The sequence below is a fragment of the Lampetra planeri genome, chromosome 15 (genome assembly GCF_965212315.1).
Source record: "Lampetra planeri chromosome 15, kcLamPlan1.2.h2, whole genome shotgun sequence".
Lineage (NCBI taxonomy): Eukaryota > Metazoa > Chordata > Hyperoartia > Petromyzontiformes > Petromyzontidae > Lampetra > Lampetra planeri.
Window position 1 is genome coordinate 14,871,653 of NC_136121.1, and position 22,745 is coordinate 14,894,397.

Sequence of the window (22,745 nt, forward strand, 5' to 3'; positions counted from 1 at the left end):
ACCACTACCCCCCTCCTACACACACACCACTACCCCCCTCCTACACACACACCACTACCCCCCTCCTACACCCTCCTCCTACACACACACCACTACCCCACACAACCTACACCCCCCCCCCTCCTACACACCCCCCCCCCCCTCCTACACAAACACCACTACCCCCCTCCTACATACACACCACTACCCCCCTCCTACACCCTCCTCCTACACACACACCACTACCCCACACAACCTACACCCACCACTCCCCACCCCCCTCCTACACACACACCACTACCCCCCCCCCTCCTACACACACACCACCCCCCCCCCTCCTACACAAACACCACTACCCCCCTCCTACATACACACCACTACCCCACACAACCCACACCCACCACTCACCCCCCCTCCTACACACACACCACTACCCCCCTCCTACACCCCCCCCCTCCTACACACACACCACTACCCCACACAACCCACACCCACCACTCCCCCCCCCTCCTACACACACACACCACTCTCCCACACCCCCCCCTCCTACACCGCCCCTCCTACACACACACCACTACCCCACACAACCCACACCCACCACTCCCCCCCCTTCCTACACACACACACCACTACCCCACACAACCCACACCCACCACTCCCCCCCTCCTACACACACACCACTCCTCCCCCCTCCTACACACACCACTACCCCCCTCCTACACACACCACTACCCCCCTCCTACACACACACCACTACCCCCCTCCTACACACACACCACTACCCCCCTCCTACACCCTCCTCCTACACACACACCACTACCCCACACAACCTACACCCACCACTCCCCCCCCCTTCCTACACACACCACTACCCCACACAACCCACACCCACCACCCCCCCCCCCTCCTACATACACACACCACTACCCCCTCCTACACACACACCACTACCCCCCTCCTACACCCCCCCCCCCTCCTATACACACACCACTCTCCCACACAACCCCCCCCCCCTCCTACACCCCCCCCCTACACACACACCACTACCCCACACAACCCCCATCCTACACACACACCACTCTCCCACACAACCCCCCCCCCCTCCTACACTCCACCCTACACACACACCACTACCCCACACACCCCCCCTCCTACAAACACACCACTACCCCACACAACCCACACCCACCACTCCCCCCCCCCCTCCTACACACACACCACTACCCCACACACACCCCCCCCTCCTACACACACCCCACTACCCCACACAACCCACACCCACCACTCTCCCCCCCTCCTACACACACACCACTACCCCCCTCCTACACACACACCACTACCACACACCCCCCCCCTCCTACACACACCCCACTACTCCACACAACCCACACCCACCCCCCCCCCCTCCTACACACACACACCACTACCCCCTCCTACACACAACCCCCCTCCTACACACACGCCACTACCCCACACCACCCACACCTCTACGCCGCACCCCGTGCACCGCATGCCCCGACCGTGGGAACCCGAACCTTCTTCCCTCGTGCTGCACGTGCTGCTGCTGCTGCTGCTGCTGTTGGTGCTGATGCTGCTGGTGCTGATGCTGGTGCTGATGCTGGTGATGGTGACAGGCGGAGGAGCGGTGTTCTCCCTGCGACGCTCGCGAGCACGCAGCGCGCTCCCTCGGAGCGGTGGCACGGCCCAGCGGTAGCGAGTTCGCCCGCTTGTTGCACAGGTTCACGGTTCGAATCCAACGGCCGCTCTGGTTATTGCTACGAGTGTTTACCATAATACATGCGCCGTCTGCTTTACAGTGGGTATCTTTCACAAAATCATGTCATTGCGTGCCGGCGTCGTGGTCTAAATTCAAAAAAATACCCGCAAATGACTCATTACGAGACACGCAGCACCATTGCCCCCTACTGGCAGACCACAGCTTGCTGGACCGAATGACGACCTCTCGTTCATCACCTTTCTGGCATTGTCTTGTTTATGCAGACATTGAACGCGCTTCCTCTGTAACACACTGCCGCTGTTCGCCTCTTAAGTTCCAGTAACGTCACCTCGGCGCAGGTGCCAGGCTATGTGCACTATGTGTCGAAGGCCGCATGAAGTGTAGAAGGCTCATTTGGCAGGCGGTCACGGTACAGACTCAGGTGTCATCGGTTGACTGAGAATGACTGGCAGATGCACCATCTATGCTCCCCACTGTGGCACATCGCTGCTTTTTAGCCGCCCGGCGCTCCGCGTGTCACCGATGTTTGTCGTGAGGGGGAATCGAACAACTCCCTCACACACAAGCGTGGTGATGATACTCGGCTCTCGACACGTTGTCATTTTTGGATCCGAATGCCGATATGGTTGGTGTTGATGCTGAGACCACCGACAGTCCAGCCTGCAGTCTACACGTGCAATAGAGCCTTCGACACAACCAATCATCTGTGGAGCTTAATCTTGGTGTTGCATCTTGGTGTTTATGTGTGCGTCCGTACGTGTTTGTGCCTGGACAAAGTCCCATCGGTGAGCTCCTCCGGCAGGCAAGGCTGCGTTGGCTGGGTCATGTAGCCCGCATGCATCAGCCACCGCATGCCTAAACAGCTTTTGTTCGGCCGGATCGAGGGGGCTAAACGGGCGCAGCACGGGCTAGAGAAGAGATGGAGTGATGTGGTACAGGAGGACGTGGAGCTGAGTGGATTTGCCGATGACTGGTACCAGCGGTGTCAAGATCGGCCTCTGTGGAGGAGGCTCGTGAAGGACGCTACTTGGGCAGTTGGAGGCAGTCGCCATCCAACAACAACGGAGGGCGGAGGAGCGACGCTCACAACAACGACCGGAGCGCCAGGTGGCTAAAGCACAGCAAGTTGGCACAGTAGGGGGCACAGGTGGTGCATCAGCCAGTCATCTCGGTCATCTCAGTCAGTCGACCCGTGGCACCTGGGTCTGCCCCGTGACCTCCTGCCAGCAGGCGTTCGACACTTCACGTGGCCTCAAGGTGCACATGGCCTGGCACAAGCGTCGTGGTGACGTCACCGCCACTGAGTGGCGAATGGCGGTTGTTGTTGTTGTGCCTGTTCGTGTCTTTGGGGAGCGATAAGTGTCGCAGTCAGCGCGCCACGCTACGAACCTGGCGACCCGATTTCGAGTCTTGCTTATGGTCAACATCAGTGGCGAATATCTGAACTGGTCCAGGGCCTCCCCTAGGTCGACTCAGCCTGAAATCAGTACCTGGTGCGGCGTAAACATCGCCACTGGAGAGACAAAGGCGGCCTCTCACCCCCTCGTGTGCCGTGCCTCAGCACTTGCCCGAGCAGTCGAAGGCGATATTGGGGATCTTTGTGCGTGCGCAGTAATGGCGGGAGGGGGTCATGCGAGGCTACGAGGGGGGGGGGGTAATTAGCTGCTTCAGCACTGAGACTCGCGCCCGTCTATGGCCATCAGCAGCAGCAGGAGCCTCTGGGCACGATGAGCCTGCACTGGTCGCCGGCTCGGCATGGGTGGGACACAGGGACACGGAGCCCGCGCGCCCTCGCCTCGGCAGGGCAGTGAGGCGGAGGCGAGACGTGTCGGGCATGCGGAGCGACTCGGGCCTGAGTGGGAGAGAAGGGGGTTGTGGCTGTGGGGTGTGGGTGGGGAGCGGAGTGAGTGGCGGGGGGTGTATGCGGGGGGTGAGTGGGGGGGGTGTATGCGGGGGGTGAGTGGGGGGGGGTGTATGCGGGGGGTGAGTGGGGGGGTGTATGCGGGGGGTGAGTGGGGGGTGAGTGGGGGGGTGTGAGTGGGGGGTGAGGAGTGGGGGGGGGTGTATGCGGGGGGTGAGTGGGGGGTGAGGAGTGGGGGAGGGGTGTATGCGGGGGGTGAGTGGGGGGGGTGTATGCGGGGGGTGAGTGGGGGGGGGTGAGTGGGGGGTGAGTGGTGTATGCGGGGGGTGAGTGGGGGGGGTGAGTGGGGGGTGAGTAGTGTATGCGGGGGGTGAGTGGGGGGTGAGTGGTGTATGCGGGGGGTGAGTGGGGGGGTGAGTGGGGGTGAGTTGGGGATGAGTGGGGGTGAGTGGGGGGTTAGTGGAGGGGGTGAGTGGAGGATGAGTGGGGGCGAGGGGGGGGTTAGTGTGGGGTGAGTGGGGGGGGGGGTGCTGCGTGTGGCCGCTGTCGCCTCGCCCCCGCGCTGTGTTCCCTCAGCTTCAGTTCGCGGGGTCCGCCCCTCAGCGTCTGATTGTGTTCCTCTCGCGCATCGAAGCGGTGGACGGCGGAGCGGTCCCTGGCGGGGGGACACTCCAGACGGGAGACGCGAGACGGGACACGGGGAGGTCGAGGCAGCGAGTGAGTGAGTGAGCTGCAGATCGCCGCTATTCACGGAGACGCAGCGAGAGTCTCCAATGAACGCCTTTGCGGGTCTCCCGTGTGCGCTCCGCGTCTCTGTCGCGGGAATTCAGAAGCATCTGGATTCGTCGCCCGGGCGGGGCTGGTTGCGTCGTGGTCGCGCGTCGTGGTCGCGGTGTGATTCGAGCGTTGCGCAATCGAAGGACGCGCCGATGTCGCAGTCGGAGCCAGCGCCACGCGGACACGCGCGATGCTTTGCGCAGCACCAACCGGCGAGGTAAAGTCACGGCACAGGTGGCTTCAGCCTCTGTGGGGATCTCTTGTGCGGGAGAAGGCGAGGGGAGCAGGAGGGATGTGAGGAGAGGAGCGGGTGAGAAGGGAGGTAAGACAAGTCGAGGGATTGAGGATGAAGGCGGCCCGTGTATTGTCTGCCTGGTGTCCGTGTGGCGCCCAGCTCCTTCCACGCGTGTGCCCCTGTGCGCTCTCGGCAGCGGCGCGTGGCCGGGATGAGGCTGAAGCGCCACGCATCGCACTGCCCTGGCGCGTTGGCTGCGCAGGTTCTCTGCCTCAGCCTCTGCTGCCTGCAGCAGGCCAGCTGCTGGTACGAGACCCCCCGTCCCTTCCGTCTCTCCCGTGTCCACTGCCACAAACACGCGTACCGAGCAAGCCGCAGGACAAACTCGCGGCGTACACACTGCCGGATTAAGCTCGTGCGGGGCCTGGAGCATATCTTATCAAGGGGCCCTAAATATTTTTTTCAAAAAAGTATTAAAACACTACATTTTAACTTGCATAGTAAAGTTATTGTATTTTTTTATTTGCTATACAGCCAGATAATACGATAAATCGCTAACCTTAAACACCCAGTCGTTCATAACAATTGAAGGCAGTGTAGTACTATAGTAATAGAGCAAGTGCAGACTCACTGAACTGGAATTGATAGCTTGAAAGCATTGAGCGCGGGGCTTTTGAAAGTGCGGCGCCCGTAGCTACTACACATGTGTAGATACTACATATGTAGCTACTTGTGCTACTAGGATAATGCGGCAATGGACGTACACAGTCACCTCCTGATCATTCTTCTATCGTTATTACCTCGGTGAAGCCATCAGCATCGCTCGTTGATTCTGCCACCCATGCTGAGGACTCGGTCTAATAGACTGTTTCGTCTCATCTACACTGTTCAATCACCACACTGCAGGACACAACTCACTCATTGTGCCCACTAACTCACCCACTCACCATACTGCAAGTCACCTCACTCTGGAATGCCTCCCATCCCCTCTTTAATGTCTTTATTGAACCCGCAACACGAACACAACAGAGGGTGAACAAACGCATGCATGGGGAGGAAAATCCCATCATAACCTCTTTTACAAAAAGCTTATAACACAATACCCTTGCTCAATTCAAGAAACGCGTTACACTCTTACAGATTAAAACTCTGATACTCGTGCCGTCTGTTGCTGGCCGAGAACGTGTTGTCGATAACCCCGAGGATTCATGACGTGATGCGTGTGTCCCATGGCGCACCTCAGCCCAGGTCAGCTGAGCTTCCCGCCCACGCAGGGCGTCGATCAGGATGACACCGCCGTGTTCACGCAGATCCTGGATCGCCTCCTTGATGGATACGACAACCGACTGCGGCCAGGGCTCAGCGGTGCGGCCCTCGCAGTGACACACACATGCGCGACTTGTCTCCAGCGTTCGTCTTATACCTATACATATGTTTAGTGTTGTTGTTTATCCAGGAAAGCCTCACTGAATCTCAAGGTTCTTTTTCATGAGAGTCCTGCCAGATTTTTGCCATAGAGAGCCATGTTATGCACACATCCAACTTAGATATTTTGGGGGGGGGGTGTAACTTTTCAGCATTCTGATGTTTTTAAACAATATCAGTTAGATTGCATTTGTTTTTATAATGTGAAGAAACCGGAAACCCCAGAGGAAACCCATGCAGAACAGGTGGAGAGCATACAAACTGCACACAGAAAGGCACAAGAGTCGGAAATCGAACCCAGGTGCTTCTGGTTGAGGCTAGTCAAGTGGTAGTGCCATCCCGTGGACTCCCAACTCTTCCATCTGGATAGGATAGAGTGTTTCTCCCCCACGTGCATGAGTTTTCTCTGGGTGCTCCGGTTTCCTCCCACATGTAAACACGTATTAATTGAGCAATAATCAATTAACATATAGTGAACCCCACAGCTTGGGCAATTTTTGGCGCTGGCTCATCGTTTGGCTGCCTTCCTGCTTGTCTATGGTCCCTTGTGCCTCTGAGTCGCGCTCTCTCTTCAATAGTGAGTGAATACTGTGGGTATTACAAGTGGAAATTATAAATAATGACAAATCAATGTCTGATTTTATGCTGAAATGAGTATGGAGGCGGTGCCCATCTTCCATTTATAGCCCTGAGACAGTCGTGGAAATTCCACATTCCTGAAACAGGGTTAGTCTATCCACAGAACAATCACTGTTGACTTTCCCATGATGTGGTACTTATTTTACCGCCTCCGGACGCGTCAACAAGGCCCGAAGCTCACTCCACTGCTGAGCCGCGTGTCCAGGCAGTGCGCATGTCACGCTTTTAATCTCGGCTGTATGTTTACTTAAGACCCATCGTCTCGAGGGAGTAGACGTCTCGTATTGCTTGTATTGCCCACTGTGCGAGCAGGTTGGCATCTTTAACTTACAACTCGGTGGGAACCCATTAAGACCGACGGCTTCATTCACGTGGTGGAACAAAATATGTTTTGTCAACCTCTTACCGAAAACAGCTGAGTTATTTTCTGCTCATTTGTAAGTGAAAACGAATGGGGAACCAGTTCTCGACATTTTCCAAATCAGCCCCACGGATCTGTGGTAGTTGAGAAGCCTGAAGTGAAATCCTGAAATCGAAAAATCCAAAAGTACAAATGGACAATTTATTTGGGCTTCATGAAACAGTATAAAGAACAAATAAAATGTGCGAAACATAAACTTAATTGCACGTGTCATACTTGGAGTTTGCCACACATGGTTAAAATTCGAACATGATTATCTTAAATAATGAAATAAATAAATATGAATTGTGCCAAAACCCAAATAAACATATATATATAAAAAACAACAGCAGCTGTCAACATGATGGTTACATTCGGGACAACGTGGTGGTAATTTGCTGCCGTTGCTGACGGCCTGTATAGCTGCTCGCCGCAATTAACTTGACAACTCAACATTCTATTTCAAAACTAGATTTGATGGCATGGAGTACATGATACACATCATAGCAATATCATTCTTTGTAAATAAAGACCTATTATACAAACACTGGTGACATATTTTTGGCCGAATGTTATTTTTTGGGATTATGAACATACATTCGTAAGTTTATGATCTATTTTCCTGCCGTCTGAGCAACCGATGTTGTCCCGTGGCCCCGAGTGAGCTGCGATGTGCGCATGGCTGCGGGCTGTGCACCCTAGACGGGTGTCCACAACTCTTCCCACAGTGAGCAGTGGCTTGCACACAATAATAATTTGCATCATCATGGAGAATGTGAGAAACAATGTATCTATCCTTCCACGTAAAAAATATATATTTTTTTATATATCCCATAAATCACAGGGTCTTCTGAGAGTGCACAATTTCAGTAACATCGGCTTAATGGAAGCACACTTTGGACTGGTGTGGACATGCAGTGTCTCATCAGCAGTCAGGCTTGCTTGAACCAACGAACATCTGGCAGTTCACAGCACTGGTTTAAGCGAGCCCGACTGTGGGTGAGACGCTGATTGTCTCACGAGATACCAGAAAGCCATGTTGCTGATGGGATGTGTTAAACACGCTTGTGTTTGTGTTCTCTCAGGAGCCACTGAGGTGAAGACCGACATCTACGTCACAAGCTTTGGGCCCGTGTCGGATACTGACATGGTATTTATTATTACATTACACTATTACTACACGTAGGTTTTCGCAACAAATATACATCAAAGAGGTTTTTTTGGTTAGATCAAATGTGGCTGTCGCCTGATGATGCTCGTTATAATTATTGGCGAAACGTCGTACTCGTCACGAATTTGCCAAATGTTTTGTTTACATGACAAACCTTACTAATTTGCTGTGTCGGGTGGTGGCGGGTTTAACAACACATTTATATTTATGCGATCTAACCCAAAAAAACTGTGATGTAGTATTATTACTATGGGTCGTGGGTGGAGGAGTTTAAGAAGTCGATTATCCGACTCATCTTCATTCTCGGGAATGCATTCTCTTCACTAGTGATTTGTGCAGTATTTTATATATTTTCTGTAAAGTGGTTGTTTCTGCTCTTTGTTTCCTTCTATTCTGAATTTTGTATTTTTTTGCTGTAATTTATCTTGCTGTATTACTGTACTTGTGTTTACATTCTTGCTTGTGTCATCTTGGTGACCCAGGTCACTTGAGTGAGTGAGACTCATCCTCGTCTCTTGGCTTCTCACCTGGTTAAACAAAATAAACTTTAACTTAACACAACACACCGAGAGACAGGCACTCGATAGAAAGTAACAAAATACAAATCACAAGAGGAGCTAGGCCATGGGATTCGCTCTCACTGAGGCAATGCACAGTGACAACGAGAAGATACTTTCTGAAAATTGTATTGGAGGAATACAGGCATTTACACAAACAGAAAATACTATCCCTAAAAGAGGTATTTTTGGGTTAGATCGGGTAAATATAAATGTGTCGTTAAACACGCCACCACCTGACACAGCCAATTAGTAAGGTTTCTCACGCAAACAAAAGATGCCAATTAGTGACTAGTTCAGCACACCATTGGGTGTTGGATAGTAAACCCACAAAATTTACAATTCGAGTATGACGTTTCACCAGTAATTATAACCAGCTTCATCAGGCAACAGCCAGAATTGTGAAGAAATCCTGTTTCGGTCTTAAATAGAGGAATAAATGTGATGTCATCACTTGTGAGCCAATCGGGTGCGAATATCAGAGGGGAGGGGGTTCATGTATTCCACCGTTTTTGGGTAAAAAAATCGCAATACTGTAGAGGGACTCCTCTACTTATGAACATTCGATTATACACTTTCAGAGATGCGAACAAACCTGTCCGTGTATTCAGTTGCCGGTTCAACTACTGTGCAATAGATGGCGGTGGTGGCATCTACATCTGCAGGAGATGATACAATTTTGAAAACCATTCCCCGTGTTTAATGCACATGCCGTACATGTTTGAAACTTACGAACACATAGACACATAGACTTACAAACAGACCTCTGGAACTAACTCGTTCGTAAGTAGAGGAGTCCCTGTACCTGTTATTGGTTGCTCACAGTTAATCTCCATCGACGTATGGTGACCTGTATAAGCATGAAATGAAACAGTGTATTGATAATACGCTCCCAAGCAGCACTAAGTCTGTAGCTATCAGAACGGTAAAAATAATGTTTTCTCAATTTAAATAGATTTTCTAATTAGTCTTGGCCAGTAGTAACTATTTCTGCATAAAACCTCAACATAAAAATCAATTGAGTGTCCTTGGTGGCACGTGTGTTCTGCAACTGCCGACAGTTGTGTGTAGAAGTATTTATTTCTTTGGTTTTCTTTTCGTCTCATGCTGATCATTCCTCCCCTATCGCCAACATAGCATTTGCCACAGGAGAAATGAATCCGATACATACCTTCTGTTGATAGCTTCAGAAAATACCGTAAGAACAATTTCAAACTTGCCAGTGCCATAGTTATATCACAATTAATGAAATTAAATGAAACATTATTTAACACATAAGCAAAGAAGGCTGCAAAGTTGGGCTTTAGATGAATATAACCATGAGGGGCAGTGACGCGGTGGCCCAGCGGTGGCGCGTTCGCCGCTCGTTGTAGAGGTTCGCGGTTCGACCCGAGCAGGCCACCCTAGTTAATACGGCAGGGGTATGAACCCGAAAATACGACGTGGCGTCTGTGTTTCACTGTGGACATTAAAGATCCACAATGTCATTCAAAACAAGTAGGCCATTGTGTGCTGGCGTTGTTGGTCCAGATTTTCCAAATAAAATAAATCCTGTAAATGACTCAATGGGATTACTCATAGCAATCATGGCCTCCTATTGGCAGACTATTGCCTGATTGAAGGCCAGGTGCAAAATCACCTGTGACCACAGAGAAAGCTGCCACTGAGGGTGCCCTCATATGTTTGAGATAAAATGTTATGTAAGTCACTTATCGCGTATAAAGTGCTGTGACATGACCCAGCATTAAGCGAACTACGTAAAAAACAAGAATAATTGTTCTATTAATCTTAATGTGTATGTGTGTATGAGCGCTGTAATATTCTATCTGTCCAGGAGTACACGGTGGATGTGTTTTTCCGTCAAAGCTGGAGGGACTTACGGCTCAAATTCAACGGGCCCATGAGGATTCTGCCTGTGAACAATATGATGGTGTCTCACCTATGGACGCCAGACACATTCTTCTACAACAGCAAGAAGTCCGTGGCACACAACATCACCACTCCCAACAAACTCCTGAGGATCTGCGATGACGGATCTCTGCTGTACACCATGCGGTAAGCATTGTGCAGCTCCGCTCATGCATCACACCTCAGCCACACGTAAGATTCGCCAGCAGACACCAAATATGATGCATCGCAAGCTAAGCACAGTAGCCACTGTGATGTGGACTTTGTGATAACTCCACTTGCAATTGTTTGACGAATGTCCTTGGCTGTTTACATATGAGTACAATAATCACCCTACATCTATTGATGTTTCTGTCAATTAGATGATGTTGCAGCACACGGGAATCACAACCTCATTCACTGTTTTTTACAAATGTTAATGTGAAAAGCCTGAAAACTGACATGTAAAGTAATTTTTCTCCCGTAGTATAACCATGAATCCAAAACTGCACGTCAGTGATGTCTTTTTAACATATATATTATCTGCAATCTTCAAGTTGATGTTGTTTAACTAGGTGATACCTGAAGAGACCACTGTTAATGTTCTCTTAGGCTGACTATTAATGCAGAGTGCCCCATGATATTGGAGGATTTCCCGATGGACACGCATGCCTGCCCACTCAAGTTTGGGAGCTGTGAGTATGTGGAGACACACATACACTTTAACAGCATGCAGATAATTTGCCTCCTCATGCTTTAAATATGCTTAATATGTTTTTGGCGGCAGGATGACGTAGTGCCTCACAACAAGAGTATATGGGTTCAATTCCCATCTCAGGCTCTTTTAAATGCAGAGTTTATATCTTCTCCCCCTGTTCTGTATGGGTTTCTGTGTTCTCTGGTTTCCTTCCATAGCTAAAAACACTATAAAATATAACTTGTATTGATCAAACGACATCCCAATGCTGAAAAACTACTGTACCATGCAAATTACTCAGTTGGGATTACGCACGACATCACTACTGCCAAAACTTGGCAGGCTCCTCTTTAAAAATAATCTTGAGACTCAGAGAGACTTCCTGGTAAACAAGCAAAATAATTCGATGCAAGTTAACCTTTACGTGAACCACAGACGTAGTGTTCATGCAGCAAACCAGCTGGGGCCCGGGTTTGCGGAAAAACGAATGTGTGTGGCCATTGCACTGCTGTGGTTGGTACACGGCGCTGTGAACCCAGTAACCCGAGGTCGAGTCCTGCTCACAGCCAACATTGGTGACGAATATCTGAACTGGCCCTGGGCCTCACCTAGGTCGACTCAGCCTTACAGTACCTGATGCGGTGTATAAAGAGCACCATTGGACGACACTAAGGTGGCCGCCCATGGAGCTGACCTCCCACTACTCCCCTTGTGTGCCGCTAACAGCGCTTGCCCCAACAGCCTGTTAAAGAATGGGCCCTTTTTGCCAGTATCAACGTATGAAAAAATAAGAATACTTTTAGCCTTTCTGGCAATAAAACAGGTGTTAAGATGTTCAAACACCAAATAGAAACCTTTTGCAAGGAATCAAGTCTGCATTAACCACACGTACTTGTCGTGAACATGCAAACAAACATGCTCTGATAATTCTAGATTTGAAGCTTTCGTGACTGCAAGGATTCATACTCTTAATTCTTTCGGTAAAGTCAGCAAATCTGGCTGTGACGGTCCCACCTGATGACGGAGACTTGTGTTGCCTCCGAAACGTCGTGATTTTTATTTTATTTTTATTAATTTTAATTTCATTTTTTACCTACGTGACTTTACCGAAAGAACTAAGAGTATGTTCTGATAATATATGCAGTCTTTGAAACTGATTGGCCTACAGCAGAGACAGCCTTCTTTAGGGTCTAGACCAGTGTCAGAACAGAGAATGCCAAAAGGCGAATAGTACATAGACAATGCACTATCAGAGAATTTATACCTCGGGTGAGCAGCTACAAAATGGGACCTTTTTTTGCCAATATCAAAGTATGAAAAAATAAGAATAAGTTGTTTCCTTTCTGGTGAGACTAGGCCCGAAAGAAGGCTGCTGTCTCTGGTGTGTTAAAGGTTATACGGATAATCTTTTTTTTATTTGTGCAGATGCATACACTAGCTCCGAAGTGTTCTACACGTGGACGCACGGCCCCGCCAACTCTGTGATCGTGGCAGAGGACGGATCTCGACTCAACCAGTACAACCTGATCAACCACACGGTGGGCAGCGAGCTCAGCCGCTCCAGCACCGGTGAGCTCCGGTTGTGCCTCTGCCACACGGGCTTCATTTATCTCATAAACACAGTCGCTGAGCACAGGCCTAAAGGCCCAAAATGTCAAGCGGCCAGCCACAAACAGCACGATCAGAGCTGTAAAAGGTAAGACTGAATACGTTACTTAAATTGCGCAAAGTTATTAAAAGAGCTTGGAAAAAGAGATGATGGGAGGGAATTCCACAGTGGAGTGCTGCAAGGGAAGAGGCAAAAAGAGAAATGAAGTGACCGCCCTCCTCCAGAGACTGTCCCGTGGACGCCCTGTGCCTCCCCTCTCTGGTGTAGCCACTCTGGGCCCTAGCTCCCTGATTTGCTACCGACAGGGGAGCAGTCGTACGGGATTCGCCAGCGCCAATCACGTGACCCCGACTTCCCTTTCACCGCTGCCCACCTCCCTCAAATGCCCGTTAATTATCAATCAAATTGTGAATTACTGTTTAACACGTAGGCTTTCGCGACCGATATCATCCATAACAGAGGTTTTTTGGGTTAGATCGCATAAATATATAAATGTATCACTAAAACCTGCCACCACCCGACACAGCCAACTAGTAACAGTTGTCACAGAAACAGAACATGCCAATTCGTCACCAATACAGCACACCGTTGTGTTGGAGAGCCAAGCCACAACATTTACAATCTGAGTACAACGTTTCGCCAGTAATTACAACTAGCTTCATCAGGCAACAGCCAGATTTGTGGAGAAGTCTAACTGTTTCGTTCCTTATATATAGGCTTAGATGTGGTGACTGCTTCTGCGCTCTTGGGCAATATGGGGGGGGGGGGATTACTGAGTCAACATACATTATGAATGTGCATTATGCAAGCCCTTTGATCTTGTCCTTCCTGTCTATTGTGTGTATTAAAATAGCCGTACCAACGGTAATCCCTATTGAAGTATGCCGACCTTTAAAGGCATGCATTTAAATAATGTATTATTTGATGATTCGCTTCCACGCAGCACTAAGGCTGTAGCTATCCGAACGGTTAAAATTATTATGATAATAAAAGCAAAGATTTACTCGATGAAGGTACCTTACCTTGAAATTAAATGAGACCCAACCAACACCTTGCAACGTAAAATAACGGCAATCATTGCCAAGTCATCAATTCCCAAGGAAGAGCAATAGCTGATCAAACCAAGGGCATCAAAACCACCAAGACTTTATGGGCTACCAAAAATTCACGAACCTGATGTCCCATTAAGACCCATAGTTAGTATAATAGGCTCTGCCACGTACAAATTAACACAATATGTAACGAAACAAATACAGCCCTACATCGGTAGGACCTATTCGTTCATCAAAAACTGAACATCTCGTAAATATAATTAAAGATATTAAGCTGAATCCTAATGATATTCTCGTGAGTTTTTATGTGACTTCTCTGTTCACGAGGGTTCCGGTCAACGAGTCAATTAAATTACTCGACACTCTGGTAACGAACAAAGGTTTAGCCAAAGACATCCCAAGACTAGCTGAACACTGTCTAAAGAACACCTACTTCTTGTGGCAAGGTGACTTCTATAAACAAAAGGAAGGAGCAGCAATGGGCTCTCCTTTGTCTCCTGTAATAGCGAATTTGTACATGGAAGACTTTGAAACAAAAGCAATAGCTTCAAGCACACTAAAACCATCTGCATTGTTTAGATATGTGGATGACACATTGGTGGTCTGGCCACACGGCAAAGATACACTGAACGCATTTCTAAATAATTTCAACTCGCAAAACCACATTCATCCAGTTCAACATGGAAGTGGAGGCTGACAGAACTCTACCATTTTTGGATATTCTGCTCAGACGGGGTTGAAATGATAAAATAACACATGGTTTACCGAGAGAAAATGCATACTGACGCCTATCTGAATGCAGAGTCACACCATCACCCCACACAGAAATCTGCTCTTATCAAGACAATCATTCATCGAGCTAAGACAGTCTGAGAAGTGAAATTTAACATGTTAAAGAAGTGCTGCAAATGAACGGTTACAATGATGCACAAATCAACAGGGCATTGAATGCCAAAACCAAATCAAATAACACGAACATTGAAACTGCCCAAGTAATTAAAATTATCAAAATACCGTACATTGCGGGAGTAACTGATAAACAAGCCAGATGTTTGGAAAAACAAAATTTCCGAGTCAGATTTGGCATGGTACACAAAATACAGAAATTAATGTCTGGTACAAAAGATGTATTATCGAAGCTATCAACAGAAGGTGTGTACAGGATAAACTGGGCATGTGGGAAATGTTATGTTGGGCAAACAGGATGAATGATCAGCACGAGACTAAAAAAGAACATCAGAGAAATATTAAATTATCCCAAATACAACTGTCAGCAGTAGCAGAACACGCGTGCCAATAGGACACTCAATTGATTTTGATAATGTTGAAGTTCTGTGCAAAACTAGCTATGACTGGCCAAGACTAATTAGATAATCTATCGAAATTGAAAGAAATAAAAATAATTTTAACCGTTCGGATAGCTACCGCCTTAGTGCTGCGTAGAAGCGAATCATCGAATAATACCTTATTTAAATGCATGCCTATAAAGGGTAGCATACTTCAATAGGGATTACTTAAGGTACAGCTATTTTAATATATACTCTTTGGTTCTTTCGGTAAAGTCTACCTACGTGACTTTACCAAAAGAACCAAAGAGTATGGATTCCTGCAGTCACGAAAGTTTCAAATCAAGATTATTTTGATACACACAATAGACAAGAAGGACAAGATCAATGGGCTCGCATAATGCGCATACATAATGTACGTTGACTCAGTAATCCCCCCCCCCCCCACTTTGCGCAAGAGCGCAGAAGCGTGGTCACCACATCTACGCTTCTATATAAGTAACTGAACAGTTAGACTTCTCCACAAATCTGGCTGTCGCCTGATAAAGCTAGTTGTAATTACTGGCGAAACGTCGTACTCAGATTGTAAATGTTGTGCCTTGGCTCTCCAACACACCGGTGTGCTGTACTGGTGACGAATTGGCATGTTCTGTTTCCGTGACAACCCTTACTAGTTGGCTGTGTTGGGTGGTGGTGGGTTTTAACGACACGTTTATATATTTACGCGATGTAACCCAAAAACTTGTATTATGGATATAATTGGTCGCGAAATTACTCCCAGCGGGAAGCGTTCGTACCCACAGGCTTTAGCACGGCCATTAACATACTTCTGCTGGGGACCGCCACGTATTTGATGACATTGAACATTGTACATTAGGAAAACAGACCTCCAACTTGGAGTGACTTGGCCTAAAAACTTTGTCCGAGGTGTTGGGGAATGGCGGTCCTAGCATTAACAGAGAGAGACAAAGAGTGAGAGAGAGCGGCCTACAAACACTGTGTCTCCAACATTCCGCTTAACCCTCAGTCATGAACGCAGGGAGCCTTAGCCCTAGATTCCTTTGTCCCCGGCCGTACCGTGTACCCATTTACATGTATGGCTGCGATAGCAACTATGACTATGCACTTAAGTTAATATGCTATAGCTGCACCTCCCAGGGGTGCCTGCCCCGCCCACATCGGCAAGTAATCTGCTGGATTCAAATTTTACCTCCACACAGCTCCACATACTCCCATAACGCATCAGTCCATCTCTTCTCCAGGCCGTGCCATGCCTATTTAACCCCCTCTATCCAGCAAAACAGAAGCTGCTTGTTCGAATATAACACTCAGTCAATAACATACATACATGAATAATTAAGTGAGGTGCACTGCCGGTTCTTGTAGCATTCACTCAGCTGTTAACAGCTGCCAGTGTTGTGCAAGGGTGTTGTAATTAAAGAGAAGTTGACACTCGTGGCCTGTATAGAGAGTGTCTGGGAGATGGTTCCATGTTGAGGCAGCTCTGTGTCTGAGCGAGAGTGAACCTGTTCGTGCTTTTTATTACAGAGACGGTTAAACAGCATACATGTTTTGCCAAGCACTGGAATTTCAAACAACACTCTTGCTTTACATGTGTCTGTTTGTGCTCTCTCTTGTGTGTGCTCCCTCATTACGAGAAGTGTTAGTGCACTGTGCTACAAACCCGTGGCCTGAGTTCGATTCTCAGTCATGGCCAACATCAGTGACACATTTGAATCGGTCCTGGGCCTGCACTATGTGGACTCTTAATTGAGTACCTGGTGTGGTGGGTAAATATCGCCACTAGGGAGACAAAATGGCTGGTCATAGTTTTGGCCACGCCACCCCCTTGTTGCGCCATGCCAGCCTTAATTGGTGCTCGCTAACAGCATTTTCCCCATCAGTCTGTATTGTTATCTTTGTGTTTGTCCCACATGCACTTGTGGCTGCAGGAGTGTACACAGTGATGACCACCCGCTTCCACCTGCGCAGAAATATCGGCTACTTCGTGATCCAGACGTACCTGCCGTGCATCATGACCGTGCTCCTTTCCCAGGTCTCCTTCTGGCTCAACCGCGAGGCGGTGCCAGCACGCACTGTGTTCGGTAATACAGCAGCGGAGACGTTGGCATCGATAGCTTCTGCTGCGTTGCAAAAACACACATGGTGATGATAATAACAATGATTTGTTTTTACAGAGCACCGCCCTTTATGTTGGGGTCAGAGCACTCTATATGCGATAAGTGCCATACATATCAACACATTTGAATGGGCACTCTCAGTGGCAGTTGTCCCCAGGCACCTGTCCTGCGAACGTGCATTAGGATGCCAGTAGGGGCCTAGCCTATTTCATCCCTTTAACGTCCACTTTGAAGCAGACGGCATATACTTTTTACGGTTAATACACCCACAGTGATAACCAGGGTGGCCATGCAATGTGCATTGTATTGTATTTTGGAGATCGTAGTCAATCATGATGTCAAGTCGCAGGGATTTCCTGCTGAAATGAACAATGAGACATTTGTGCTCATCTCCTGTTTATAGCCATGACCAGTGGCAGAAATTCGATATTCCTATGACAGAGACGAGAGGATTATAGCTTTAGTTAAAAACAATAATAATATTTAAATCAAGATTTAAAAACATTGTTTAAAATTCGGGTTAGATCATAAATAATCAAATATTGCACAATTTTGAGGATGTAAGGTTGAAATCAGAAATATGTATTGCATAATATTACTTACTTTAGGGGTGAAGTGATAGCAAAGTGGTTGACGCACCACGCTGTGAACCCAGCGACCGAAGTTTGATCCCACCCACGGCTAATGTCAGTGGTGAGTGATATCGGAACTGGTCCTGGGCACATCTCCCTCCATCAACCCGCACTGATCAGCGTGGTGAAGTATGATCAAGCAACTTCCATGACTGCCACGGCGTGGGGAGGATTTCATCCAGCAGTGGATTAATGAAGGGCTGTCAATTATAATTGATTAAGCTGAATTGCATAACATATTTTTTAACATTGCGGTTATTTATACATTTACCACGCGAAAACACTCGCCTATCACAAGAGGACTCCTGCAAGTGTGATGCATAAACATGATATGACGGCTCATGATTGGCATTGTGGGTTTTTTGTTGGGCACCAGCAGAATCCATACACTAAGAGATAACAAAATAACTTGTCAGACAATACGCTCCTTCTCATATCTGTCACGTCTATGTAAACAACGAAAGTATTTTGACATCCCATCAGAATTTTTTTTTGCAGCAGATTGTTTAAACTAGCAAACTGGACCAGTTTTGTCTTACCAGTCAGGCATGCTTGATCTAATGCTGGTGAACTGCTAGAGGTTTCTCCAGGTCTTCTAGTTTTCCCCTCCACATTCATAAAGATGCATTGAGATTATTTTGGTGCTATAAATGTCCAAATGATGGGCCACTTTGTTGAGCTATCATTTGTGGTAGCCAGCCTGTATTCGTTTTGGTGATTTCTTTACCTTTCTTGTACTTTGCACTACTCTCGTGTTTTTGTGCTGTTGTTGTAACGTTCTTACCTGCCCCTACTGGACATCTGTGAAAAAGAGCTTTATAGCTCATCGGATTTCTCCAGTATAAGTAAATATTCTGATTATGATTGTTTATAGGCATGAACCTTCTCTGTTAGATATGGGTCCTAGTTGCACACAAAGTAGAGAAGTAAAGCTCTCGAGTGAGTCGGATTGCTGGGTCAGTGGTCATGTTCACCAAGAGAGATGCACAACACAAGCCATCAGCTTTCCCTCCAAATTTTATATTTAATTTAGGATGAACCTCACAAAAACGGAGTCATGTCTCATTTGGGAATGACCCTGAAGTTTTCTGAGCACAACTTCCAGACATATTTTGTGGTATCTAGATTGCACCATTTGCAACACATCCATTGGATAAGCCCCAGGGCTGGCTCAAGCACACTAAATGAAATAATGAAATATTCATAATTGGTTTTCAATGCATTTATTAGTTATTAAGCTGAGAGCCAACTTGCATGCAAATATGGCGTCTACCTCAGGTTGGGATCTGCCGTAGTATAATGGTCACAGCAAACTGGATATGCAAAGCAGAGGATACCGGTTCGATTCCATCTCCAGGTGCGACAGTTGAAACAATTCAACCCCCCATCATCACCTCTGTCCACCCAGCAGAAAAATTGGTTCACAGTCAATCGGCAGGTCGTGTGTGATGGGGTTAAATGTGGTACACTCACCTCTTCCAAAAGTGGAAGAGGACATCAATTACCCTCTAGTGGAGGCTCTTCTGGAGGTGATTGACTTGTTGAGCGTTTGCACTTTTCTGCCCTTCTAAGGCGTCACCACAGTGCTCACCATGACGACGCTCAGCATCAGCGCACGCAACTCCTTGCCCAAGGTGGCGTATGCGACGGCAATGGACTGGTTCATCGCCGTATGCTACGCCTTCGTCTTCTCAGCGCTCATCGAGTTCGCCACCGTCAACTACTTCACCAAGAGAGCCTGGGCCTGGAATGGGAAATTCCCTGCGCCATCGAAGGTGCACAGGGAGGGACACGGGGAGGGACATGGGGAGTCACACGAGGAGTGACATGAGGAGGGACACCAGGAGTGACGGGACTGCAGGGGTGAGGGTGTGTGGACAGTAAGAGGTGTGCGTGAGAGGGGAGCATGTGGTGTTAGTGAGGTGGATGTGAGGGGTGGATGGGATGTTAGTGAGCTGTGTAAAGGTTGGGTGGTGTGTTTAGGAGTGAGGTGTAAGTGGGGTGTTAGTGAGGTATATGTGAGCAGTGGATGGTATTGATGAGTGGTGTTAGGATTTGTCCTGAGTGATCATTTGAGTCAGGGCTTATGTGTTCACATACCTGTACCTAATATGATTTATGTTATTTGGCTCACCATTGCAGAAAAAGGACGCGGTGACTTTGATCAAAAAGCGCAAAAACGCCTATACCACAGGCCTGTGCCCCGCGGGCCACCGCACGCTGCTGGCCAGGGAGGCAGCTCTGCTCAGCGTCTCTCAAAAAGTCGCGCCGCACCACGGACAACATGACAGCAGACCCCTCGACTACAAGAAAACCTACAACAGCGTGAGCAAGATTGACAAGCTCTCCCGCATCGTGTTTCCCATCCTTTTTGGAATCTTCAACCTGGTGTACTGGGCCACGTACCTGAACCGTGAGACTCATGCAAGTGGTGCGTTGCCTTAGGGCGCATGAAGCAGCCAGGGACTGCGAAGAGTGGTAACAGGTCACACGTGCTTGAGAGAGATGACAAAACCACTATATCCAATACACCTAAATAGTAAATTTGTGATTGATGTGTAGAAATTCAGAAAACTTGAGGTTTTTTTAATTTTAATATTGGAAAAATGCTCATGCAAACATGTTTTATATTTTGTGTTATCATGTAAAATGTTATACTTTTTTTTAGCGGGAAGGGCCCAATGAGCTGTTAGGCTCTATTTCATGGGCATCCTGAGATGGTACAGATGCTGTACAGTACAGATCTTAGTTACAATCATGGCTACAAAGGTCATGTTACAAACAGAAAGTATCGGTACATGCATGTTTCAGGAATAGGGAACTGGTAGAAAACGTTCAAAAACATCAAAAAGTATGACTACATTATTTTATGAACATAAATAATGGGAAAACAATGTAATTTAGCAAAGCGGATATCGAAGTGTCTTTTACAGGATTGTACTGTAAGGTATTCATATGACTGTGGCTGTGTCTTTAGCTCCCTGTCTTGTAGAAATGCCCGTCAGTGATTATCTGCAAGCTGGCGGCTAGCACAGGCCTTTCCTCTGTTACAAGAAATTAGCAGTGTCTTTACGATAAGTCTAGTACTTTCCACATTGCTGTTGCGCTTATCAAAAGAAAACGTCTTGTTTTACAGAGCTGTTAACATGCAAACGTAGTGGCCCAGCTTCATGTGCACTAAAGCATTTGAAACAAGTTCACCCTCACCATCATTCATGTTCTACTTCGACTCGCCCCCACATATCCTTTCCTCTCTAATCTCACTCTCCTTCGTGTGCTCTGCTCCAGTAAGATAGACCTCTACTCTATAGACAGTTGCTTCTTTGGTGTTACTTGCATAGTCTGGAACTCACCTCCTTGGCTGTCCACTCTATTCTAGTTCAAGATAACCTGTCTCTTCTCTGTGCCCATGTGCATCCTTGCACTCCTTGCCCTGTACCCTCGTTGCTCCACTCCCTCTTAAAAATAAACAGGGATATATGCATGGTCCACCCAATTGCACACCATCTTATGCCAGTCCCATTTATATGCTTCAGAAATACTAGGGTTGCCGTGATACGATGATATATGTTGTACAATATAAGAGCCATTAAAATCATATCGTCCGTTTTGAAAAATATTTTAATCATTATTATTTAAATATTGTATTTACTGAATAAGTATTTATATAATACAGGTTTTTTTGGGTTAGATCGCATAAATATAAATGTGTCGTTAATCCCGCCACCACCAAACACAGCCAATTAGTAAGGTTTGTCACATAAACAGAACATTGCAATTCGTTGCTAGTAGAGCAACACCGGTGTGTTGGAGAAAAAATCCACAACAGTTACAATCTGAGTACGACGTTTCGCCAGTAATTACAATCTGCATCATTGTAATTACAGGATAGATGTGATGTCACGTGTGACCCCTTCTTGTGCGAAGTAGGGGGGGGATTATTGAATGCATATAAATTACAATTGGTACCCATTAAACAATGTGCATGCACTTTGTTCTGGTACCTCCTGTCGTTTGTGTGCACTAGAATAGCAGTATCTATTGTCTGCTCACAGGTTATCTCCATTGATGTGTAGTGACGTAAATGGTGTCACTAGGGTGTTCGTGCCAGCTGCAGTTATAGGAGTGCAGCTGTGCGTCTGGAGCCTCTCTCTGGCACCAGAGTGGGTACGGCATGTCAGCCAGGGGGCGTGGTCCTGGTGGTGGCCTCAGTGAACCCGGGAGGGCGCGTGATGCTCGGCCGAGATCCTACGGGAAAGGTCTCGAAGGGGGCGTGGCCGAAGGCGGAGCGAGGCCTCGCCCAGGAGCATCAAGGGGCGGTCCCGAGAGAGAGCTTGGCTCGTCTGTGGAATCAAGCCTGGGTCCCGCGTCTCGTCGTCTCCGGGTCTTCGTCTCGAGTTAACTCGCTACTCACATAGTTAGCCACATCACCTCAGTGTTACCCGCTAGGGAAGTTGTTCAATAAAAGTGTTGCCTCCCAGCCCAGAGTGTGTGCCTCCGTGTTGGTGAACAACACTACAGATGAATGGTGACCTGCATAGGCATGCATTTAAACAATGTGTAAGGGATGTCAGGGGAAGGATTCCCACCAAAAGGAGGGGGGGGTGGGACGGTGACAGGGGAAGGGGGGGCAAGCAAGGAGATATGAGAGAAGAGGGG

At 47.9% G+C, this 22,745-nt stretch overlaps 1 protein-coding gene across 5 annotated transcripts; it reads left to right on the forward strand.

Moving 5' to 3' along the window:
- The first annotated feature begins 4,205 nt into the window (after positions 1–4,205).
- On the forward strand, positions 4,206–22,081 carry LOC144722821 (gamma-aminobutyric acid receptor subunit alpha-1-like). 5 transcript variants are annotated; one of them, XM_078601265.1, is made up of 10 exons: positions 4,212–4,299; positions 4,787–4,896; positions 5,834–5,955; positions 8,140–8,204; positions 10,617–10,837; positions 11,282–11,364; positions 12,792–12,935; positions 17,266–17,418; positions 19,659–19,861; positions 20,229–22,081. In XM_078601265.1, the coding sequence occupies exons 2-10, from the start codon at positions 4,802–4,804 to the stop codon at positions 20,529–20,531; spliced, it is 1,389 nt and encodes a 462-aa protein (XP_078457391.1). In that variant the 5' UTR covers positions 4,212–4,299; positions 4,787–4,801; the 3' UTR covers positions 20,532–22,081. The 5 variants fall into 5 exon arrangements, with proteins under 5 accessions (XP_078457390.1, XP_078457394.1, XP_078457393.1 ...); XM_078601266.1 differs by having other exon boundaries at positions 4,214–4,295; XM_078601264.1 differs by having other exon boundaries at positions 4,206–4,896; positions 5,865–5,955.
- Positions 22,082–22,745: the final 664 nt, after the last annotated feature.

Coding starts and splice junctions, on each gene's coding strand:
- LOC144722821 (XM_078601264.1), top strand. CDS start 4,702: ATGAAGGCGGCCCGTGTATTGTCTGCCTGGTGTCCGTGTGGCGCCCAG. Junction 8,205..10,616: donor CCGTGTCGGATACTGACATG/GTATTTATTATT, acceptor CTATCTGTCCAG/GAGTACACGGTGGATGTGTT. Junction 19,862..20,228: donor AATTCCCTGCGCCATCGAAG/GTGCACAGGGAG, acceptor TCACCATTGCAG/AAAAAGGACGCGGTGACTTT.